The sequence below is a fragment of the Cnephaeus nilssonii genome (assembly GCF_951640355.1).
Source record: "Cnephaeus nilssonii genome assembly, chromosome: 11".
NCBI lineage: Eukaryota > Metazoa > Chordata > Mammalia > Chiroptera > Vespertilionidae > Cnephaeus > Cnephaeus nilssonii.
In genome coordinates this window covers 53,776,146-53,800,150 of record NC_137082.1, presented here as the reverse complement: position 1 = coordinate 53,800,150, position 24,005 = coordinate 53,776,146, and the positions used below count along the sequence as shown (strand labels likewise).

The following is a 24,005-nucleotide window of genomic DNA, read 5'->3' as shown; positions in this document are numbered from 1 at the left end:
ATTATCATTAACTGCATGAAAAATGTCAAATTCATGGATCACCAGTATCGATGACCAATTTTTTAAAAGATGTATTTCCTAGAGTACTTAAAATAATTCTACTAAAAAATGTTTCTAACGTATTTTTACTTCAAACATCTCAGAAGTGTGAAAGACATAATATTAGTATGTCTTTCTCAGCATTATGTTCCATTTTTAGGTGAAACTGATATAAAAAAAATCAGCCATTTCAACATGGATATTTCAGTGGCCCTCAGTACATTCAGTATCCCACAACCAACTCCATCAGGTTCCAAAACATTCATCACCACTGAAGGGACCTTCACACCACTCCCCTACCTCCCCAGGCACGACAAACACGATCTGCTTGCTATCCCCATGTACATTTCTGTGAATGAAACATACAATGTGTGACTTTTTGTGTCTAGTTTCTTTCATACAGCCAGGTATTCTCAAAGTTCAACCATGTTCTATCATATCTCATTTGTGCTGGTTTAATAACATTCAGGTGCACAAATACACCAAAATTTTGTTTATCCATTCATCCACTGATGGACATGTGGTTTGTTAGCACCCTTTGGCAACTGTAAATAGTGCTGCAGTGAACATGGGCATGTGTGAATTTTCTTGAGTTCCCATTTCCAATTCTAAGTTTATCTGAGAATGCCTTAATTTCTCCCTCGTTTTTGAATAATTTTACTCAATACAGAATTCTTGATGGGCAGTTTTTTCTTTTACTATTTTAAAAATATCGCCATGTTCCACCTGCTGATTTTTCATCTTCTTACTGGGGACCCCTCCTCTTTTATGTGACAAGTGGCTGCTCTGTGTCCTCTTGGTCATTGGGTTTCAACCTAGTCTGACTACAACGTGTCCCAGTGCGGCTCTCCATGCATTTGCCTTTCCAGGGTTTCATTAAACTTTCTGAATCTGTAGATTCATGTCCTTTATCAAGTTTGGGAAGTTAATGATCATTATTCCTTCAAATATTTTTCTACCCTTTCTCTCTCCTCTGCTCCTAAGATCCCATTATGTGTACATTAGCACACTTGCTGCCATCCCATAAGTCTCCTAAGATTTATTTATTTTTCTAATTCTTCCTTCTGCTCCTCAGACTGGACACTTCATAGGACCCAGGTTCAAGTTCATTGATAGTTTCTTCTGACTACTCTAATCTGCTACTAAAACTCGCTTGTGATTTTTTTCTTTTAATTAATTGTACTTTTCAGCTCCAGAATTTTCCTTTCGCTTCTTTTTCAATCATTCTATACTTTTATTGACATTCTGTAATTGTTAATACATCATTCTCCTAATACCTTTTAGCAATTCATTTGCTTTAGCTCCTTGAGCATATTTAAGGCAACTGATTTAGTCCTTATCTAGTAAATCCTTGGAAATAATTTTTCTTAATGTCTTCTGTGAACGGGCTACACTTTGTTTCTTGTCAAATGCTGTAGCTGTATGTTTAGTGACTTTGCTAAACTCATTTTTGTAAAGTGTGTATTCTCTGTCATATGTGGTTTCTGAGATTTCCTTGCATATAAGAAAAGGGGGGGAGGTAGAGGGGTACAGTGGGGGGGAGAGGGAAAGAGAGAGAGAAAGAGATATAAAGAGGGGGAAGGGGAAGGAAGGAGGAAAGGAAGAGAGAGAGGGAAGCAGCGAGGGAGGGAGTATCTGTGCAGATAGGCTCTGTGCTGAGGACTCCAGCACTTAGCCAGGCTGTTTATAACTTGGCCTTAGGCTGCACCTCTGCTTGCACTGAGCCTAGACATTGGCCAGAGGCAAAAGACCTTCTCAGGTCTTTTCTGAGCATGTGTCCAGTTCCAGCTTTGAAAGTGGCTTTCAAATTTCCCAAGTAAACAAGGCACTTGTGAATGCTCTAACTATTCAAAGAAATTAGATATCATATGCAATCACATAATACTATTTTCAATAACAGAATTAAGACATGTTTTCTTTCATTTATGTTCACTCTAAAATGATGATTACATCGGACAAATGGTGACCTGGATTAAAGGTGTCTCGCTAACCTCTTACTGTGAGCTTGCTGTATAGTTGTGAATTCACTTCCTTGTCTCGCTGAAAACGCCGAAATTCATCCATTGCTTCCCTCATGATAGTAACAGCCAAGACAAATCCCTACAAAACAAAAAAGTAAAGGAAAATTATTTTTTACTATTTGGTTTTTCTTTCCCCTCGATTTATAGTTGACCCTTGAACAACACGAGTGTGACCTATGTGGGTCCACTTATGCACAGATTTTTCTCAGTAAACATCTGTACTGTTTCTGATCTGTGGTTGGGAAGTGTAGATGAGGGTGGGGGAGGGGGAGGGGGAGGGCCTGACGACCACATGCATTGTTCTATGCCATTCTACAGAGGGGTCTTGAGCAGTCATGCATTTTAATATCTATTGAGGGTTATGGAACAGATCCCTGGTGGATGTCAAGGGACAACTAAGTTTGGGGGAGTCAAAAGTTACAGATTTTTGACTATGTGGAGACCTAACCTCTGTGTTGTTCAGGGGTCAACTGTATATTACTTCTAAAATATAAAATAAATGAAAACAGAAAAAAGTAACAATAAAATACTATAAAAGGAATATAATACATAGTAATAGATTTACAATTCATACTATCTCTAAGACAATTTTTAAAATTCACATCATAATATGTAGAAACCCAAAGAAAAAAAACAATCTTTAATAAATCTATGAAATTAGATTTGGAACATTCAAGCATTCAAATACCAAATTAACAAAGACTGACAGAAAACTCTTATAATTTCTGCACTTAAATATTATTTCTGATAGAATAAAAGCATTTCAGAAAACAAAACAATTCCCAGGTATGGCACTTATCATGATCAATTTCCTCACCTAGACCAACATCGTGCAATGGCATTGGAGAGCACAGGTACGGTCAGTGCTTTCATTTTTTACGTAAAAACCTGAATAGATTAACCTGATGCTAAGTAAAACTTTTATGTACTTATGTTTCTGGTATTTACTGAACTGCACCCCTCTTTATGCAGTCACCCTGAATGCTGATGGGGGGCTCCAACCTCAGTCCTCGTGGCCCAATGCTCCACTCACCCATGAGCCATCACAGTCTGAATCTTCAAGGTATAGCCATCACCTATAAATAATGCCATGACTCCTCTCCTGCACTCATCCATCACTTATCACCAAGCGCATGTCATGCCTCCGAGACATATGGGCCTGGCTCGGACCCTCCTCTGGTCTCACCCACAGCATCAGTCTCCCGCCTCCAGTCTCATTTCTCTCCAAATCATCCTTCCCCACATTACCAAAGTGTCTTCTACAATATAAGTTTGGCAAATGTGTGGCCAAATCCTCCTCTTGGCCTCCTCTCAGCAATTCACTGCCCCAAACCTTTGACAGCTCCCATTGTTCATGCTCCATTTACTAAAGTACAACCTTAAGAATGGACAGCTCTCTAGCCTCATCACCCTCTTCATGCTGCCTTCTCCTCCAACACCAGAGAACTGTCAGTAGTCTCCTGAAACACCTTCATGTATCCCAGCTGGTCTTTGCCGGGATATTTCAAGTGGTTACAAAAAGCACTGTTTTGAAAAGTATTCTAATGTCACTTTTGCAATCACTGAGGAGAGAGCCAAACAGTTGGGGACATGCCCCATCTGCACAGAGGGAGGCGGGCACAGTGTGCAGCACAAATCTGAATAGCCCCCACTGAAGGTAATGACTGATTAGCAGAGTTTGACCCTCACCTGCCATAAAACTAACTCCTTTAAAGTATACAATTCACATTTTTAGTAATTCAGAGTTATTCCACCATCTAATTTTAGAATATTTTCATCACCCCCCAAAAAACCCAATAGCAATCACCACCATTCTTCCCTGCTCCCAGCCTGGCAACCACTAATCTATTTCCTGTCTCTATGGATATGCCTCTTCTGGGTGATATGGTAACCGTACGTTTAGCATTTTCTATGAAGTGCCAAACTGGTTTCAAAAGTTGCACTACTGTTCATGCACTTATTGGTCACTTGCACATCTTCTTTAGAGAAACGTTTATTCAGATCCTACATCCACTTTTTAACTAGTCATCTGTCTTTTCGTTGTTAAGGTTTAAGAGTGTTTATATTATTCTGGATACAAAGACTTTGTCAGTCATGTAATTTACAAACACGATGTTATAAATGTTTTCTCCCATTCACTGTACTTTCTTGATGGTGTTCTCTTATGCATACAAGTTTTAATTTTGATACAGTCCAACTTACTTTTTTCATTTGGCACTTGGGCTTTAGTGCACAAGAACACAAAGATATAGCTCTATGTTTTCTTCTAGGAGTCTTATAGTTTTAGCTCTTTCGTATAGCTCTAGGATACATTTTGAATTACTTTTTGTGTATGACATGAAGTAGGGGTCCAACTTTATTCTTTTGCATATAGCTGTCCAGCTGTCTCAGCACCATTTGTTGCCAAGTGTTTGGACGTGGGACTGTGAGGGGTTGATTCTGTTTCCTTTACATGATCCGCCCATTCCTCCAATGCACAGACTTGTGAGAAAGGGTGGACAAGGAAGACCTTCAAGTCAGACTGGAAATCAGAGTCCTCATGCAGGGCTGTCACCTACACAGCCTGTCTGGCTGCCATTAGGTACTAACGAAGTACCAGGAGGATACTATGCTGTATATGGAAGATGCAGTTAAAAATCAATCCATACTTTCTCCACCTAAAAATCTTTTCATGGGCAACTCTTACCCACCTTATTATTTTGGTAGAAGTATTATAATATGCTTCGTTACTCTGATTACACTAGCTTTGTTTAGAAGAATTGTTCTGAAAGCTGAACAATATGAAAGGTAATCTTCATTCTGACTCAATAGTATAATGAAGTCACTTTCATTTAATGCCCCCACTGAAGGTAATGCTTTCAGTTAATTTTTCTATTGTATGGGAAAATACAATAGAATTAGTTCAGAGCAAAAACTAGTAAATATTACTGCCAGGAGTAATTGGAAAAGAAAGATTATTAATTAGATTACCAGTATTTCAGAAACATCCCAACATCAGTTAGAGAGCAGAGGGATTGTCTGAAGTAACTGGCTCCCTGTAAAATTAGTGGACGTCAGACATAAGATTTTATAACCTCCAGCTATAAGATGCTTTATGCTTCTCTGGTGGGTTCTTGCCTAGGAGAAATATGGAAATGCTAACTGATTCCTTTTATGTGAGTAAGCTTACAGAAGCTTGGAGCAGGAAGAGAAAAGATGTACAACCTTTCATACACATATAAGACCACATGCTACCCCAGACCACAGACACCAATTACAATACACAGGTAACGAAAGAGCAAGAACTCAGGAGCTTATGAAGACATCCCTGTGAAGACACATACTTCATTTGTTCAAAAAAATAAACAGTACTTTTTCAATGAGACTGAAATGTGCATCAGGAATAATGTACAAGTGGAATGATCACTACAGCAAAGTCTGTAACTGTGGAAAATTAGAAACAACTAAAAGCCTCTTTTCCCAGGAGGATGAACAAACACTTATGATAGACTCATATGTTGACATACTTTAGAGGAAGAAAAATGAATGAGCTAGATTTGTGTTGGTATGGATCAATTTTCTAAACCAATGTTAAACTAAAAAACATGTTACGAAAAGGTATACAGAATAAGATAAACTATATATAAAATTATTAAAGCACGCTAAACAATATTACATATTGTTTAATGATAGAAATGTAAGTGCTAAAAGTAAAGAGATATATAGCAAGAATAATCTCAAGTTCAGAATAGCGGTTAATTTCAGTGGGAAGAAAGGTAGAGAAAAGGATGAATAAAACTTCCTCCTACTGGCTACTTGGCTTCAATACCAGCTTTTAAAACTGTGGTGTAAGTGTAAGTGTTCTTCTTCCTGGGCACGTGCAGCGTATACTCTGACAGCTCCCTGCTCACTCAGGATAAAATCTGAGCACCTGGAGGAGCTGACCTTCCCGGGGGGTCCCCTCCCCCCGGCCTGCCCCTATCTCCTTTCCAACCACAGTCCCAGGTCCACACCCTCTAACAGTCCACAACCTCCCTCCCACAGGAACAAGCATCCTGTAGCCCTAAGACCTTTCACAACTGCTGTTTCCTCTGCCTGCATTCTCTTTTCCCTGTTCTGTGCATGGCCCACCTGCTCTCTCCTATCACCCCCTCAGAGGGGCCTGCCTTGACCACCCTATTAAAATAATCTCATCATTCTCCCTTATATTTTCTTCTTCATAGCTGTATGGCTACTACCTAGCATTATGTATTGATTTAAAGTGTCGTTTTCCCCAGATCTAAGCTCTGTCAGGAAGCAGATAAGCAAGATCTATTGTACCAACAGTGCTGAGACTAGTGCTGGACATAAACAAATTCACTATTGGCTGATCAAAAAATTGTGTATTTATACTATCCATGTATTAACCCATTCTTTCCCGTTTATTCTAATGTATGTACCTTTAATGTTAGCTACACAGTAACACAGTATTCCAACATACTCATGGCACACAGCAGAGTTGAAGAGTCCATTGTTAGAATATGACTTTTTAAATAACTTTTTCATCAAAAATAATCACAGACATGGGGGAGTGCTAATGAGGGGATAAGGACACATATGTAATACCTTAATCAATAAAGAAATTTTTAAAAAATCACAGACATTCTTTAGACTTTGTGACTGATCATTATTTCTTTGGGATAAATCCCTCAAATAAAAATGCTGCATTCATCTTTAAGGCCTCTGGTGTTATTACCAAATTATATAGATCAACGTCTTCACTGTCAGCACTGACATTGCCTTCAATCTCACCAATTTAGTCAGTGGAAAAGATCTATCCTGTAATTCTGCATTTATGTTACCTAAACAGTGACTTTCATTGCTCTCATCCACCTAGTCCCTGTGGCAGCAGCAGAGTGGGGCTTGGCTCAGCATGTCCCATAAACCAGAACCCATCCATCTTCCAGATTCTCTCTGTGAGGCGTGGGCTCCGCAGACCAGAGCAAATAACCATGAGCACTCTGCTCAGATTCCAGTTCTGAGGGCAGCAGTGCTGTGGTGGGAAACCTGAGCCCTGGTCTGTTCTTTCCCTGAAGGAATACTCTCCCCCACCATGTTTCCTTGCCAGTATGACACTGGGCGTCTGCCCCAAAGAGAGCAAATAAAAACAGTGCATTTTTCTAGGTGAAAGGAAGAAAGAAGTTATACATTTGTCTAAATAAGCTGAAAAACGATCAGCAAATAGCATTAAATTATCAAAACAGTATATGTTTGAAATGAGAATATCCGTTAAGTATTATTTGCCTTTCAAACATTTTTATGCACTGAGCTGCCAACCAGAAATTGTCTGGACTCCATCGAGATACTTGAGAATTGTCATTATCAGACAAAGGTAAACACTGCCCATCTGTCAGGACATCAGGAATTACTGAGTAGACCTCACATGTCATTTCTAATAGCTCAGCACAAAAGAGAGTTAGGCAGGGGGACAGGCCTGCTGTCCCCGGGAAGATAAACAAGGCCCAGTAGAAGCCTTGCTCCACAACCAGCTCTGGAACATCTCCTGCGGAGGACACAGCTGTGAAGGACTTAAGAACAGAACTCTGTAAAGTTCAATGATAATTAGCAACAATATCAGGTTTTTGAAAATCTGATCTATTTATCTATTAACCATTTCAACTCTTAAAACTATATTCTAGTTAATAATTTAACTTAATTTCAAAAATCTTTTCTTTTACCAGAGGAGCCCAGTAGGTGTAGAGATAGCCTATTTTCAATGCTGGTACAAACTGGGAGCAGGAGACTACCAGAAAATAGAGATTCAAGAAAAACTTGAATTGTTCATACAAAACCTAAAAAGGAAAAGAAAAAATTAACAGTCTCTTCAAGGAAAATCTTTAATATCTCATTAAATAATTAAAATCAGCACAATACCTGACTACATTTCCATCAAACAGTAAATACATTCCTTGGGTCACAGTAAATTTAATGATTTTGACATTAGCTTTCCAATAACTAAATCATATATAAAAAAAAAAAAAGTAACGTTATCCACAAATTATATTTAAAACAAACTGATAAAAAGACCTTTAGAACATTCAACTATGTTAAAAGTGTCCTCAAAAACCTTTTGATTCCTGTGTGCAATTTTCCAGTTTTCCACTCCTCTTCTGTTCTGTGACTCTTTATATGCACAACAAAGCAAATGAGAGAGCAAAGCCTTCCCAATGTTAGTAAGTCAGCAAATACACACATACAAATGTGTATCTTGATAACAAATCAGAAAGTATTAGAATGGAAAAGTCCTGTTAACCTTAGATTTATGAAGTGGTAAAAAAAAAAAAAAGAAATATGAATGTGGATATCTGGGTAACTTTACAAAGATTGAGTGAACAAGCAAGCATACACAGGTGTGACTTTCCCCCCAAACTCCCCTAATCTCCTGAAAGTATTACATCCCTTAAGTATAAAGAAATGATGAAATAGAAAGCTATGAAAATCACAGGCCAATTTTCAGGGAGACAGCTACCTATATATTCTTACAGTCCCCGGGAGTTGTCAACAGTACTTTCAAATATAAAATAAATACCATCATTCAATAAAATTTTAGGAATGCAAATCCTGCAACTTTTTGTTTTTGCTTAATTCAAATTCCTTGTTTAAGGAAGATAAACAAGATCTAGTATATTAATAGATTTCTATCTGCAAATTCTCAAAATAATATTTAAAATGAAAATCAAGTGGAACAAAAATCATGTTTATAGATGAGAATAATTCCCATATCACACTACAATTACAACGAAACTTATCACAAACTTGCAACTTGCAAATCCAAATCTCCTTGGATACCATTAGTTATGCACCTTGGAAGGTATGGAAATTTTAACAGAGCAGAGCCATAAGGTAAGCACTTATTGTTGATTTAAAGAATAATGGAGTTATCTGCATCATCACACAGACGAGCGTGACTGAAAAATCGGCTACATTGATAACACATTTTGTTCATAATCATGTTCAATTGCTGTCTCAAAATGTTTGGAATCATTTCATAAATTAATCTCAGCAGGACAGAAAGCCCTTTTTCTCCTCAGTGGTTTCTTTAAAATCTGTTAGCATAAATTATACCTTTTAGCAATTCAGAAATTGCCATTCATGCTAAAAATGGAATAGAATTCCTACTGTGCAATTATCAAATGTTTCTAAAATACTACGTTTTAGATGAAAAGACTAATTTAAGAGACAACCTAAGAAAAAAATCATTCATAGAGTAATAGTTGTGCAGACCCATCAACAGGTACCTTTGGGACACAGCGTCCAGGCAGGCTGTGTGGATTTATTGGTAAAAGGTAAGCTGCACTGTTGGCTTTAAACCAAAGTAATCAATACCTGTATATCTACTGACTGAATCTGGTGACCCTTAAGAATATATACAATGCTTAGCCAATCTATGAGTATTTAATAACTTAACCCTAAAGAGAAAACAGTAGCTTCATTAAAGATGAGAATATGTACCTGTCTGAAAAATACTTTGCCTTTTAGTGTCCTGACAGAGATCAGTCATTTAATTGGAGCCATTAGTTTTGTGAGTTTTAATAAATGATCACAGTCATTATCAAGCTCTTGCCAACCACTGAATGGATGGGTAGATGGGTGGTGGTGGGGCAATCAATGCCCACATGAAATCAGCATGATAATTTAAATGAAAACATGAAAGACAAAGCAGTCCTCATGTCACTTAATCAAGTGATCTGCTTGCAAAATAGCAAGAGAGGTAATACCTAGAACTTGTCAAAAACTTTGATATAAAAATATAATCAGTACCAGCCTCCTTTGACTTAAATAAATCTGTCATTAAAATAGGGAATGATGCACCAAAACAAAAAGTATTCAACTATTTAGTATTCTAAACATACATAAACTCAGTATTGTAATTTAATAAAAATAATAAAATATTTAAAGTTCAGTATTTAAAATTAAGATTAACACCTAATTAAAGATAACTAATGCTATAACAATAGAACAAGGTGTGAAACTTATAATGTGAAGAAAGTAGCCATAAATAAGCATTTTGTTACTGAGTTATGTACTTGAATCATGTTACTTTAACTGTGAAGTTCCTTGGCAGGCTTTAAACACTACATTCCACTTTCCCTCCAAACAAATTCCCATCTAAACAAAATTTATGACTTATTTTCTGATAATTTTACTTAGCTTTACTGGATTAATTCTACAATTAAATGTTTATCTAGAACTGAAGTCAATAATCAAACTATAAATTTTCTTCAGTTGAACTCTATGATGTATCCATTAAAAATGCATATGAATTATTTAACAATTTGAACACAGTTGAAAAACAAAAAGATATGACACAATTAAAAACAAAAATTTTTTTAAAAGAAAAACAATGAAAACAAAGGAAGCTAGCAATCTCTGATATGCAACCCAGTTTCAAGAATTAATAGTCTTACCCCAGGTAGAAAGGTAAAGACATTGTATTTTTGATTTTTGATGGAATTTCTGGGATGTTTTTCTTCACACTTCTCAGGATGTCCAAGCCACACAGTGCGAGCTCTCAGCTCTCTCTTTCTCTGACAAACATTTATCAGCCAATCGCAGCAACTACATGAAACAAAAGATATTGTGTATGCTTTTTAAAATTTATTCTACATATTTACAGCCAATAATGACTGCTTCCATATTTACCAGGCACTGATAGCATATCTAATGCTAATCTGTAGGGGTTTTCTTAAAATAGGTCAGACTAATTCACATCCTATATAATAAAAGGCTAATATGCAAATCGACCGAACAGCAGAACGACCGGTCACTATGACACGCACTGACCACCAGGGGGCAGATGCTAAATGCAGGAGCTGCCCCCTGGTGATCAGTGCGCTCCCACAGGAGGAGTGCAGCTCAGCCAGAAGCTTTGAGCCGGGCTCACGGCTGGTGAGCGCAGCAGCGTTGGCGGGAGCCTCTTCTGCCTCTGTGGCAGCACTAAGAATGTCTGACTGCTGGCTTAGGCCCACTCCCGGGCCTAAGCCATCAGTCAGACATCCTCTGAGGGCTCCCAGACTGAGAGAGGGTGCAGGTCGGGCTGAGGGACCCCCCCCCCCCCAACGAGTGCATGAATTTTATGCACTGGGCCTCTAGTTTGATATAAAATACTGAGAGAGACTTGTGTAACTGTGTAGTGACTTCTAGAACCTCACGGAAATTATCTTCCATGTTTAGACCCGCTCTTGGCCAAATAAAACTATTAACGTTCTGAAGTGGCCCATACCTCGAGTGCTAAGGAAAGGTTCGCTGTTACTGGTGACTCAGTACACTACTCAGTGGTTCTATGTGAACCCCTCTCCATGTAATCAATTTTTTCCTCTCTTAAAAGATGACTTTTCTATTAGCATTAATGTAAAATGAACACTATGGCTCAATTCAGTATTTAAAATTACTGATATGGTTTAATGATAATGAAAGCTTGACTATATTTTCATGCAGGTATCTTCATCTCAGCAAAAAACACTTTAATTCTAAATCAGTTCTCATTCCAATGTCAGGGTTCTGGGAGCATGAGCACTTCCCCTGCCTGGACACACAACCGTTATTTTTAGGGAGAGTATAAAGTTTCCAGTGGATAACCTTTTAAAAATACTTCAGAAAATGATGAAAAGTAACAAATTCATCTCTTAATGAATGAAATAATTGTGAATTTAAATGTCAGTAGTAACAGTGCAGTTTAATTCAAATTTCCAGAACTTCATCTTTTAGATGTAGTCAGGATTAGAACTGTAAACCAGTATATAAGACAGGAATTCTTAACTTTGTGACAACGAAGATCGAAAGCTAATGTGAAATATGTGTGACAATGACAGCCTTAGAAGGTGTGGCTATAAAATGAGGTTGGCAAATTGTGAGGTAAGCATAGCCTGAAGTCACTGCAGGGCCTTCGTGGCGGGGCACATGTGGCGGAGCTCAGTCACTTCAGTCACACCCATATCATTTTTAGGATCGCAGAGGCTGAGAACAGATGTGTTTATCATCACCCATGGTGGCATCCTATAGTAGGGAACATCCATGTGTTTAAACTGAAATCAGTACCTCCCTACTCTTCTATCTGCCCAGTTCTTAACTGTGCTCAGAAAATCTTCAGTCTGAAGAAGAGGGATTGGAGCATGGCTATCTTGGTTATCTCGTGGCCCAGCCAAGGAGTTTGCTCGGAAACACCCCTGCTTCTCACCCACCTCCTGCTTCAACTGGATCAGGTAAGGAAAAACCCAACTCTGCAAGGACAGAAATTTCTTACCATTTTCTGCTATCACTTTAAAAATAAATCACAACAGATGGCATCTCCACACATACTATGTAAGTTCAAATCACCAACAGTATACATCAGGGTATGAGTAAAGTGATTGAAGGTTGTCAAAACAGTATTCCCACCTTTACTGGTTTTGGGTGGGAGGGCGCTAGTCAAGTACATTGTGGTAAAATGCTGGTAATATTGATCTTATCCATGCTTGAATTAAACAAAAATTTAAAAAGACTTCAAATAAAATGAAATAAGCTTCCAACTACTATTTCTCACCGTTCTAACTCCACCCACCTTCCCAACACCATGCACCCTGCTGCTCACTAGAGGTCTCTCCTGAGTGATGACCCTACAGCTAAGTGCTCAGGAGGGCTCCTTCCCAGCTCGTCAGCAGCAACTCCACACTGCAATCTCGGACCCAGTTACATGCATGCTTCTGTGTACAAAACCCCACAGTTACATTACACACGTGGCACATCCGAGTTACCCAGGTTATGACGGGACTTTTTCTTAAACTGTGGACTGAATCAGAGTCTCAGACAAGCTGCCCATACACTGCATAGATGCCAGACTCCCACATCTTACATAGGAAAAAACTGGAGGCCAAAGGGACACGATTCATCAAAGACCAGCACCAAGTGGTGGCAGAGCTGACCCCAGAGCTGTGTTCTCCCTGCCCCCTAATGACAGTTGGGCGGCTTCTGCTCATTCATAGGCTGCTGTCCTCAGCCTCAGACAGAACAGCAGCCAGTCAACAGATGACAAAAATAAATGAACAATTTATAAGTGGGAACAAGACTCACTGGACATTTAACTACGGAGATCCTGGTCTGTTTGTTTCCTCGTCTCAGAGGCACTGGCGAGGGGAGAGCTGCACACTGGGAAACCCTGGCACAGCTGCCACCCTCAGCACTCCGCAGCTCTGCTGCCGCTGTCCTGCCTCCAGTGTCACAGTCAACGGTCTCCAACCTTAAAACACCAACTCTGCAACAACAGCATACATTCCTACTCTTCCCAGAAAGCAGCCATTAACACATGTGGCATTTTAATGGGACATAAAATTAAGTAAAATAAAAAGTCCAGTTCCTCAGTCACCTGAGCCACATTTCAAGTGCTCAACAGCCACCTGGGGTAGTGGCCATCATACTGGACATCTCAGGTCTAGATTATTCCCATCGTCACAGGGAGAGCTACTGAGCAGGCAGGTACAACACGAGATACACGCTTCCCTAAGCACTTCAAAACAGCAAAACTCGTCCAGGAATGTGTTAGATATAAATGTTTGTTCTGAAACACATAATTACCTAATTTAATTGTTTAATGTACAAAAATCAGACAAACATAAGATGATATAGAAGACAAGCAAAATATATGTTTGAAAAAATATAAAAGTTAGGAAATGCAGATTTTACAGAGTTTGTGCTGGTGTTAACATATTCTTCTATAGGCAGTAAGCTCTGTAAAACCACCTTCAGTAGCAAAGGAAACTGACCTACCGCGCCCCCCCCCCCTCCATCCCCCCACGCTCCTCCCCTGCTAACTCCTAACGTCTCAAACTCTAAATTAAATACCAAGGGCTAAAAACACATACATTCAACAGTTCATTAATTTTTTCCTCCATAACCCTATATAGAATAAACTAAGATTCTTAGACTTCTAAAATATAACTCAATTATTCATAACACTTTGCTACTAATAACTATTAACAAGTAAAAATGTTATTTCTAATTATTTCCTTATATAAAGACAGAATCAAGTGATGGTCAGGGAGCCACAATCAAATCCCACACTACTTCAAGAAATTAAATACACAGGCTTGCGGTTTTGAAACAGGGTAATAGGGGCAAAGTAATGTGAATAAAATACGTTGCCAAATACTAATAAATGAGAGGGAGAAAAAAGATAAGTCCTTGGAAGAAAATAACCAGGAACTTTACGTAATAATATTTTTATGCTGCTAAATAGTTTCTAAATTATCAATGATTTAGAAGACACTTTCCCATTTATATATAAATCACCTTATATAATTGAACTTAAATCCAATAGTGCATAAATTATGTTTTTTCCTTATAATATTTTAGGAATATAGTTTTTCACAAATGCCTCCCTCCATCATCAAAGTGGCACTCAAATATTAAATAAAGCATATATATATGAATGTGTGTGTGTGTGTGTATATATATATATATATATATATATATATATATATATCCTGTTTCTAAAATTTTAACTAGCCATAATAACTCCCAAAATTGAGAGCCTCCTTAAAAAAGAAATAATTAGGCAATTACTATATCCAGCAGATCCCTTTGGTTACCAATCCAAAAGCAACACAGTACTCAGGTCTTCTTAAAAGATCCACATTTTCCCATGCCTATGCTTCTGCACCCCAAATGTGTGGCAGATTAATAGAGCATGTGGAGGCCATTTAGAACTAGGAATAATCCCAGCACTTGATATCCCCTCCCTTCACATGAAAACGCCATTCAGGACTCCACTTTCTTAGGGATGAAGTGATTTTTGATAAGAGTGGAATGGAAATCTCGTGAGAAAGCCCCCATATTCTCCTGAACCACACATGTCCGTGTGTGCTTCACAATTTTGCACAGGAAGGACAGTCAGAGTTTCTGAAGACAGACAACATAAAAAGTATTTCAATGTGGCAGAGTTGGAATTTTTGCCAAATAATAAGCCTACTCATTCCCTGAAGAATTCTAAAGTAAGTTTTACTACCTGCAGAATCTACAGAGATACACTGAAATACTTACGACTCATTAATATTAGTTGCAATCTACCTGAAATATTTACAACTCATTAATTATTTGCTATCTACCTTATTGCAATGTTCACCCATATTCCCTCCTACAATTAAACTAAATAATTTCATGTATCTTCTACTCTTTGATCCATCACCTAATAATATTAGTAACATCAAATTTCATCATGCCTGGTATTTAGGATATTAAGAAGCAGCAAATATTGAAAACTGAAAATTTATAATAAAGAAAATAAGACCTATCTAAGTTGCTAAATGTACAATTTGTTCTGTAAGATGCAGTTTTTAATTTCTTAACAGTTTCTCAGTACAACAGATGCCTACTGAACATGAAGAGTGTGACAACATCTCTGGTCATCGTGCCATTTAGATCAGCAGTCGCCAACCTTTTAGACCTCACGGACCACCGGTGGTCCGCAGACCACTGGTTGGCAACCGCTGATTTAGACTAACACCTGCTAAGATGGTGCAGTTAGCTCTTCCGCATGATCAAATCTATTAAGATTAAGACTAGTACATGAGTTTTTCTGCTGCTAAAATTTACATTTTCAAATATGCTCTTAATATTTGCCTTAAAAAAAGAAATGTGGCACCAACAAAATCCAAAATTTGGATATGTTCCATTTGGTAAAAACAAATCCTATAAAAAAACAAAAATAACTTTAAGTGTACTCAGCGCTGTGAAGACCGAAAACATTAAAAGTCTGTAATTCTTGGCAACTATTAAGCAGTATGGGAAGTACCACTGCAACCTGCCCAACACTGCCCCACCCACCCCCACCTCTTGACAGCCAGCTCTGTGAGTGCTCAGGGTCTCTGCTGATGGACAAACAGTAATAAAATTATGCTGGGTTCAATACAAATGCATGGTTAGTGATTTTCTTTTGTTAATTATTGATGATCTCTACCAAAGCATGACCAATTTCCCCATTTTGTTAGTCCTCATCTGGGCCCATCACCTCCTCACTCAAATGAGCCCATGTTCCAATTAAGGGTAAGGGTTGGGGATTGTGTGTGGGGAGTATGTGAGTACAAAAAGCAGCACTGACTTTACTTTGAATTTATTTCAAGATAAAATTTCAAAAGCAAAGACAACACAAAAAATTTGGTTCTTTGAAAAGAATAAAACTGACAATCTCTTATCAAGATTAATGGAAAAAAGGGAGAAAGACAAATTACTAATATCAGGAATAAAAAAGGTGACATCCCTGCAGAGCCTCATGAATTAACTAGATCAGAGGAATTTAAATACAAATTTGAAAATAGATAAACCACTTGAAAAGCACCAAACATCACAATTGACACAGAACAACTAAACAAAAAAATCTGCCCAGTTCTACATCTGTTAGAGAGATTAACCCTAGAAATGAGTATGTATCCACAAAGAACATTCCTGGAATACTGGCTATTTAACTTAGAAAATGTTTTGGGCTTTTTTTTAAGCCATAGAAACTTATTAAACTAGAGGCCCGGTGCACAAAATTCGTGGACTGGGGTGGGGGTGTCCCTCAGCCCAGCCTGCCCCCTCTCACAGTCTGGGAGACCTCAGGGGATGTCCTACTGACGGCTTAGGCCTCCCTCTGCGGGAGGTGACCGGGCTGATCAGGGGAAGGCGCCACCCCCATGACCCCCCTGCTGCTTCCACTGCCAGCGGCCACAGCCACCAAGGTGTTTACATCAACAAGGACTCCAGTCCCTTCACCATGAAAAAATGACAACTTTCTTTAGGCATTTTCAAGATGTGTCTTTCATAGGATGTGACATTTCTTTCTTTTTTTTTATCCTTACCTGAGGATATGTTTCCATTGATTTTTAGAGAGCGTGGGAGAAGAAAAGACAGAGAGAAACATCAATGTGAGAGGGATACTTCGATTGGTTGCCTCCTGCATGAGCCCTGACCTGGGCCCCGGCCAGGGAGGAGCCTGCAACCTAGGTACATGCCCTTGATCAGAATTGAACCCAGACCCTGCGGTCGGCAAGCCAAGGCTCTATCCACTGAGCCAAACCAGCTAGGGCAGGTTCTGACATTTCTTAGCCCCTCCAGCAGCGGACCTTCGTTTTTTCCTCCAGGAGGTGGAAAAACCCTAGATTACCTTCTTGGATTCTTATTACCCAAGTTACCAAGAACACTGCAAGTGGCGGCGTACAGGGAGCTTAGCCAATGAGTGTTCAGAAAAGGTGTTTCCTCTGCAGCTCACGCGCAGAGGCCCCCCTGTGTGTGTCCGCTGGGCTTGGCCGCAGCCGCGGGGAGCAGGCCCCCAACCCTGTGTGTGTCTGCTGGGCTGGGGGCGTGCTCTGAGCTGCACCGGTTGTGACTGTTAAGGCTTGGAGCCAGTCGTGACTGTAAAGGCATCCTGGACAAATTTGCACATTACCTCTTTATATATATAGATTAGTATCACAAGTCAGCAATTTCTAAAACACTGTTTAGCCATGAAATTTCCTCTTCACCTGAAAAGCATACAACATATAGGAAAGATGAAGATAGGGCCTATTTTAACTAGAAGCTGGTGAGGAACCTAAACCCTGCTCAGCCACACCTCCTGGTTCTGATCCCTGAGGGATTCCTCAGTCCTTGGGATTCCACAGAATACAGTTTGAATACCACTTCATGAGTGACCCAGAAATCAAATTAGATATAAAAACATTTGTTTGAACACATCTAACAGGATAATGAGGAGGAGGAGGATGAACAAGATGTTTCTACAATTATTTACATCCCTTTTATGGGCAAAGAGATGTAAGTTAATGATCATAATAAAGGCACTGACTGCAAACCTTGAACAGCAGAAAGAGAGTAAAAGCTGTAACTTATCTGAAACATTCCACCCAAGTCATGACAGCATGGTCTCTGAGATCCTGCCCTGCCTGTCCCAGGGGTGCGCAGTACAGTCAGTGGCAAAGTGGCAAAGACATACAAGGTACTTTCACATACCAAACTCTACAGTCAAAGGTGAACAGATTTCATACAGGTCACACACAACATCGGTTTCCCTCAGCCACCAGTGGACTTGTTTAAAATATAGAAGTTCTTATCTTAATTTCTTTCTGGTTTAAATGAACAGAAAACCCTTATTTCAAGTCAAAGCATTTAAGTCAAGTAATATGCATAGCTACCATGTAATTAAATTGCATTTTATAGATCCATGTCTATCTTTTGGAATGGGAGTACAATTACAGCTAGAAGAGAAAGGAACACAGTTTGTAAATGTCAATATAGGAATAGAACTAATTGTACTACGTATTAATTACAAAATCACAAATTTTCTTCTCTTTTAAAGATTAAAACATCTGTAAAGTACATCATTTTCTAACCACTATGCTGTACACTTGAAACTAATACATAATAATATTGAATGTAAACTGTAATTGAAAACAATTTTTTAATTGCTAAAAAAAAAATAATAATCTCACAAGAAAAAAGTGAACTTGGCTTTCCATGTCTTTCAGATCATTACTGCTTGGTTCTGACTAATGTACTAATACTCTCCATGACACCATTTAGAGAGCAACTTCCTTAATTTGATAAAAAAATAAGTATGGCCAGTATGGCTCAGTGGTTGAGTGTTGACGCATGAACTAGGAGGCTGTGGTTCAATTTCTAGTCAGGGCACATACCCTGGCAGTGGGCTCAATTCCCAGTGTGGGGCATGCAGTAGGCAGCTGATCAATGATTCTTTCTCATCATTGATATTTCTATCCCTCTCTCCATCTCCCTTTCTCTCTCTGAAATCAATAAAAACATATCTATATACATAAGAGCCCAGTGACCAAACGGCAGAACAACCAGAACGACTGGTCAACCAGTCACTATGATGCTCACTGACCACCAGGGGGCAGACGCTCAATGCAGGAGCTGCCTCCTGGTGGTCAGTGCACTCCCACAATGGAAGCACTGCTCGGCTGACCAGGATGAGCAGTGCTCCCACAGCGGGCCGATCCCTGCAGGCCATGCCCCGCACCAGTGCACAAATCCATGCACCAGGCCTCTAGCTTAAAAATAAATAAGAATGGTAAAAGCTAAGCTTATGTGTAAAGTAACAATGCAGCTTGGTGCACAGAAAATTAGGTGCCAGGGGCCACACACCTGGTGCAGAGGAACTTCCACCCGCCACAGACGAACCACCCCAGCCCTCGTCTTCTCCGCATGGCCCTGGCCCGTGGCAAAGTGTGGTAATCACTCTCGTCATTCTCAAAGCCTTCTTCAGACATCATTAGTGGCATTTCATCCAAATGGGCAGACTCATCTTCCAGCTGGTACCTGGTTAAAGATAAGAACAGACCAGAGAAGAATTTGTGAGGATGCATAAAAAACCTTTCTTTTTTTAGTAATGTAAATAAACTTTAACCATCAATTCTGACTATCCCATAAAAACTTTAAATGTATATAAGATTCATCTACAAAGATGATCATCTCCAAGTTGTGCTGTTTAAAAGTATACCCAAAAAAGCATGGGAAAACTAATATTGATGATTAGACTTGATACCATATTATCACTAAAAACAATAAAGTAGAAGACCTTTTGCTGAAAACAAGTTTGTTAGGAAACATTGCAGTCACTTATTTGCACTCCTCCTTTGAACACCTCAATGCACCAATCAAAATGAACCCCATTCTGGTCTCTCCACACAATTCTCCACAAATAACTCCAGTTACTACCAATCCCATTACAGAATGGCTTGACCACAGTAGTAGTCATTTTAGATAATTTAGGCAAAAAGTTATATGATCTGTGTACAGGCCTAAAACAGAATTAATGTTTCCTTTTAAAAATTCCTTTTTTCTTATTCTCTGTATAACATGACTTCTTTAAAAACACTCAATGAGGAAATGAATATTTGTACAAAATATAAAGTTCAAAACACCACTTAACCCTTTGCACTCGCTTGCTTTTTTTGATTCCTTTATTCTACTGCTAACCGTGTTGAGTCACACGCTGTTGTTTGGCATTCCTTAAGCTTTCTATAATAAAAGGGCAATATGCAAATAGACCAAACGGCAGAACAACCAAACAACCAATCAAAATGCAATATGCTAAGGCTGCTCAACCACTCGCTATGATGTGCACTGACCACCAGGGGGCAGACAGTCAACTGGTCGACCAGTCACTATGATGTGCACTGACCAGCAGGGGGCAGATGCTCCGACTGGTAGGTTAGCTTGCTGCTGGAGCCTGGCCAATTGGGACTGAGCAAGATGGGCCGGACACGCCCTGGAGCCCTCCTGCGATCCCTCCTTGGCCCAATCGTGCACCGGTGGAGTCCCTTAGCCTGGCCTGCACTCTCTTGCAATCCGGGACCCCTTGAGGGATGTCAGAGAGTCGGTTTCAGCCCGATCCCACAGGCCACTCCTCTTGGGAGGGTGCCAGACGCAGGGCTCATGGCTGGCAAGCACTGCTGTGGCAGCACGAGCCTCTCCCGATCGGGACTGATTGGGCGCGAGCCCACAGCAGGCACAGTGGGGCTAGGATGAGTGGAAGCGGCAGGTAGGAGCTGCAGGCGGTGTTGGACTGAGGGTTTTGGCCCGATCCCTGCAGGCCACCCAGAGGGACCCCACCTGTGCATGAATTTGTGCACCAGGCCTCTGGTAATATATATATATCTTACACAATAAAAAGGTAATATTTAAATTACCATCACTCCGCTACGCCCATGATTGGGCCAGCGGGTGACACAGGGGGCGGGACTCGGGGTGGCTGGGGTGGTGATTGGGCCGGCAGGACGCTGAGCTCGCGTTGCCAGCGGCGACGCGAGCTCAGCGTCTGCGCCATGGCTGTGCTGCGGCACAGACAGGCCTCTGGGGCAGCGAGCCGAGCCGAGCCGGCGTTTTGGAGGTTTGCAGGCGGCGGGCGGTGGGCGGGCGGCGCGGCTCCCCGGGGAGGAGTCTGGCGGCAGTTGGGCCGCAGGAGCACGTGGCGGCGGCCCCAGCCTTCCTGGGCGGGAGGCGAAGGCAAGACCCCTGCCTGGGCTCCGGCCGCAGGAGGACCACACCCCCGCCCCGCCTCGCCCTAGGGGCCCAGGGACTTCAGAGCTGCCGACCAGCGGACAGACAGCTTACACATGCATGATTAAATCATGCACTGGGCTTCTAGTATATATATATATATATATGAGACTTTTAGTCTTTTTCATTAACTTCTTCCGATTACTGTGTTGCATTAGGGAAAGTCACAATCTTATTCACCTCCATGCTGAAAAGCAGCCCAGTGTGTCTGAAAGATGCTGAGTATGAGCAACATCGCGGTTAGTAACCTGGACTTCAGAAACAGAGCCTTTCAACTGACCAGCACTTTATCCCATTCCCAAAGCAATTTTCCTATTGTATCGAAGATTTTACTTCAGTATTTAAAAACAATAAGATGTGAATAATGTATTTTTTCATAGACAGGCTAAGCAGAGAATCTTAAGTGTCTTTGTTGCCTGGTGTCATACACACTTAATTGGTTTGTCACTCAAGAAAAATCAACCTTTCCAGCAATTAAGTATAATTCTGGAAACATTTTAAGACAAAAACAATGTGAACAAAGACGACAGAATGAATGATACCAAACCCAAGAGTACTGCTATATAAGAAATGAAGACAGCTATCCTAACTGCTGGCAAAGGTTTTAAAAAATTTAAGAATTGTTAACAAAACACTGAAGTACTGGGAGGCGTATAATTCACATGTATCTAAGTGTAAGTAGGTCAATATAATAACTAGCTTAAAGTCACATTTTTATCTTAAATATCTAACAACTTTGTTTCCATTTTGACGAGAAACATTTCTGAGAAGTAAACTGATATATAAGGGAAGATACATTTAAAATATGTCTAATGCTTAAGTTTTCTTTAAGAAAAATAAACAATTCCCCATTTGCCTGCATGTTAGTAAAGTAAAAAACAAAAGTGCTATAAAGAAATGAGTTTGTTTTCTTTATCAAATATGGCTTCCAAGTTCAATTATGTCACTGATGAGTCATGAATAAGTAGCAAAACCATATGAACTACCAGAGAAACTGGAACTCTCCCTCCCATAGCAGCAGAGAAGCTAAACAGTTGAAGAGTAGGTAAAGAAAGGAAGGAACTGCCTGAAAAACAGGGCTTGACCTTAGTAGAGAAATCAACAAGAACAAGTCAGTCAGCCCCTCAAGCTGAGAGGGGTTGCCATGTGAATTGTGTACACAGTAACCTTGGAGCTATTGCCTCCTCTTCAAAAATATTCTGTAAGAAACTTAAATACCAATTTCATTGAGGCAAACCTCTAAACTAGAGTTAATGGTGCAATATCTAATGTTATGCCAATCCAGAAATTTTAAGACACTTGGGCCAGTTAGCACAAGACAGTTGCCTAAAACTCTGATGTTCCCAATTACCAACTCTATCCATGTGAGCACACTGTCAGTAGTAGAAAAAAGTGAAACATTTCTATTCTGGCAGGCCTAAACAATGTCATAAACTTGAGTGAACTAAAGACCCACCTTAAAGGAAATTTTATAAATCTTAGGATATGTCTCTAATTTTGAGGAATCCTGGGCCTGGGCACTTTGATGAACACTGTCTTAAAAATCATTCAGTACTTTAGAAAAGCTTTTCAATGGTATACCATCAGAGCAGAAGAAAAGTTTCACCTTTACAACTAATAAGATATTTTTAGATCCTCATCATAGTTATAAAAATTATCAAGAAAATTGTGTGTAGACCCTCAGAATAAGAAAACTAGCACTTAAAAATGTGTTTTCTCTACCAAGAAATATTTTAGAGATAACCAGACATCTGTTCTCAGCATGAATCTCTTTTAAATACTAAAGTTTAACTATTATAACACTGCAAATACCTCTAGGCAGGGCCAAGAGCCACACTACAAAGGGAAGCAAGGAAAGGTGCAACAGACACTGGCAAACAAAATCATGTCCAGTGTCACACATGCAAGATAATTTGATTATCAGTCACACATGCAAGATAATTTGAATGACACAGGCACCATAAAAAAGACTGGAATAAAAAAAATCAAATTAACAAATACCTTACATTTAACTCATGCCATCATAATGCAAAAGAGAAACTAATGCCTCACATACCTAATAGAAAATGATCTCCTTTTTAATATGTTTTTTTATTGATTTTTAGAGAAAGGGAGAGGGATAAAAAATATAAACCAACCATACCACAACTACAAAAAACTCACTTTTAAGATAAGTAGATTATGAGTAAAAAGGTAGAAAATTATATGCCAGGCAAACATTAATAAAAAAAAAAAAGCAGGAATGGTTATAACAATGTCAGAAAATATAAACTTCAGAGCAAAATAATTACTAGAGGCAGACAGGGAAATTATGTGATGACAAACTTGTCAGTCCATCAAGAACACAAAGCAATCCCAAATATGTATGTACCAAATGATAGACCTGCAAAACAAGTGAAGCAAAAACTGATAAACTAAAAGGAGAAATAGACAAATTCACAATTACAATTAAGAGACCTCAACATCCCACTCTAAACAACTGATAAAGCAACCAGACAGTAAACCAGTAAGACAGAAGAACTCAACGCCATTAACTAACAGGACCTAATCAATATTTCAGAATATTTCACCAAACAACAACATAAAGCACTTTCTTTCCAAGGGCTTTTGAATTCTTATCAATTTAGACCATATCCTGGGTCACAAAACAAACTGCACCATATTTATAAGTGAAATCACATGAAATATGTTCTTTGACTACAAAGGAATCCCATTAGAAAAGATATAAATAGGACCCACATTCTCCTAACATTATTGACAAAATATCCAGGATACAATTGAAAACCATCAGTCATACCAAGAACCAAAACACTCACAATGTGAATCAGAAAAGACAATCAACTGATGCCAAAAAATAAGATTAACTTAGACAATGAAATTCTGTTACAAGCATTTTAAGTT

At 39.3% G+C, this 24,005-nt stretch overlaps 1 protein-coding gene across 2 annotated transcripts in view; it reads right to left on the bottom strand.

Annotated features, from left to right (window-relative positions):
• Positions 1-24,005, bottom strand: part of ATP9B (ATPase phospholipid transporting 9B (putative)) — a 136,869-nt gene that overhangs the window by 109,796 nt on the left and 3,068 nt on the right. For both annotated transcript variants that reach the window (XM_079783667.1, XM_079783668.1), the window contains exons 2-5: positions 19,188-19,361; positions 10,487-10,637; positions 7,757-7,870; positions 2,031-2,139 (exon numbers count right to left, since the gene is read on the bottom strand). In XM_079783667.1, the coding sequence (XP_079639793.1) occupies positions 2,031-2,139; positions 7,757-7,870; positions 10,487-10,637; positions 19,188-19,361 (548 nt within the window). The remainder of the gene's footprint in view (positions 1-2,030; positions 2,140-7,756; positions 7,871-10,486; positions 10,638-19,187; positions 19,362-24,005) is intronic.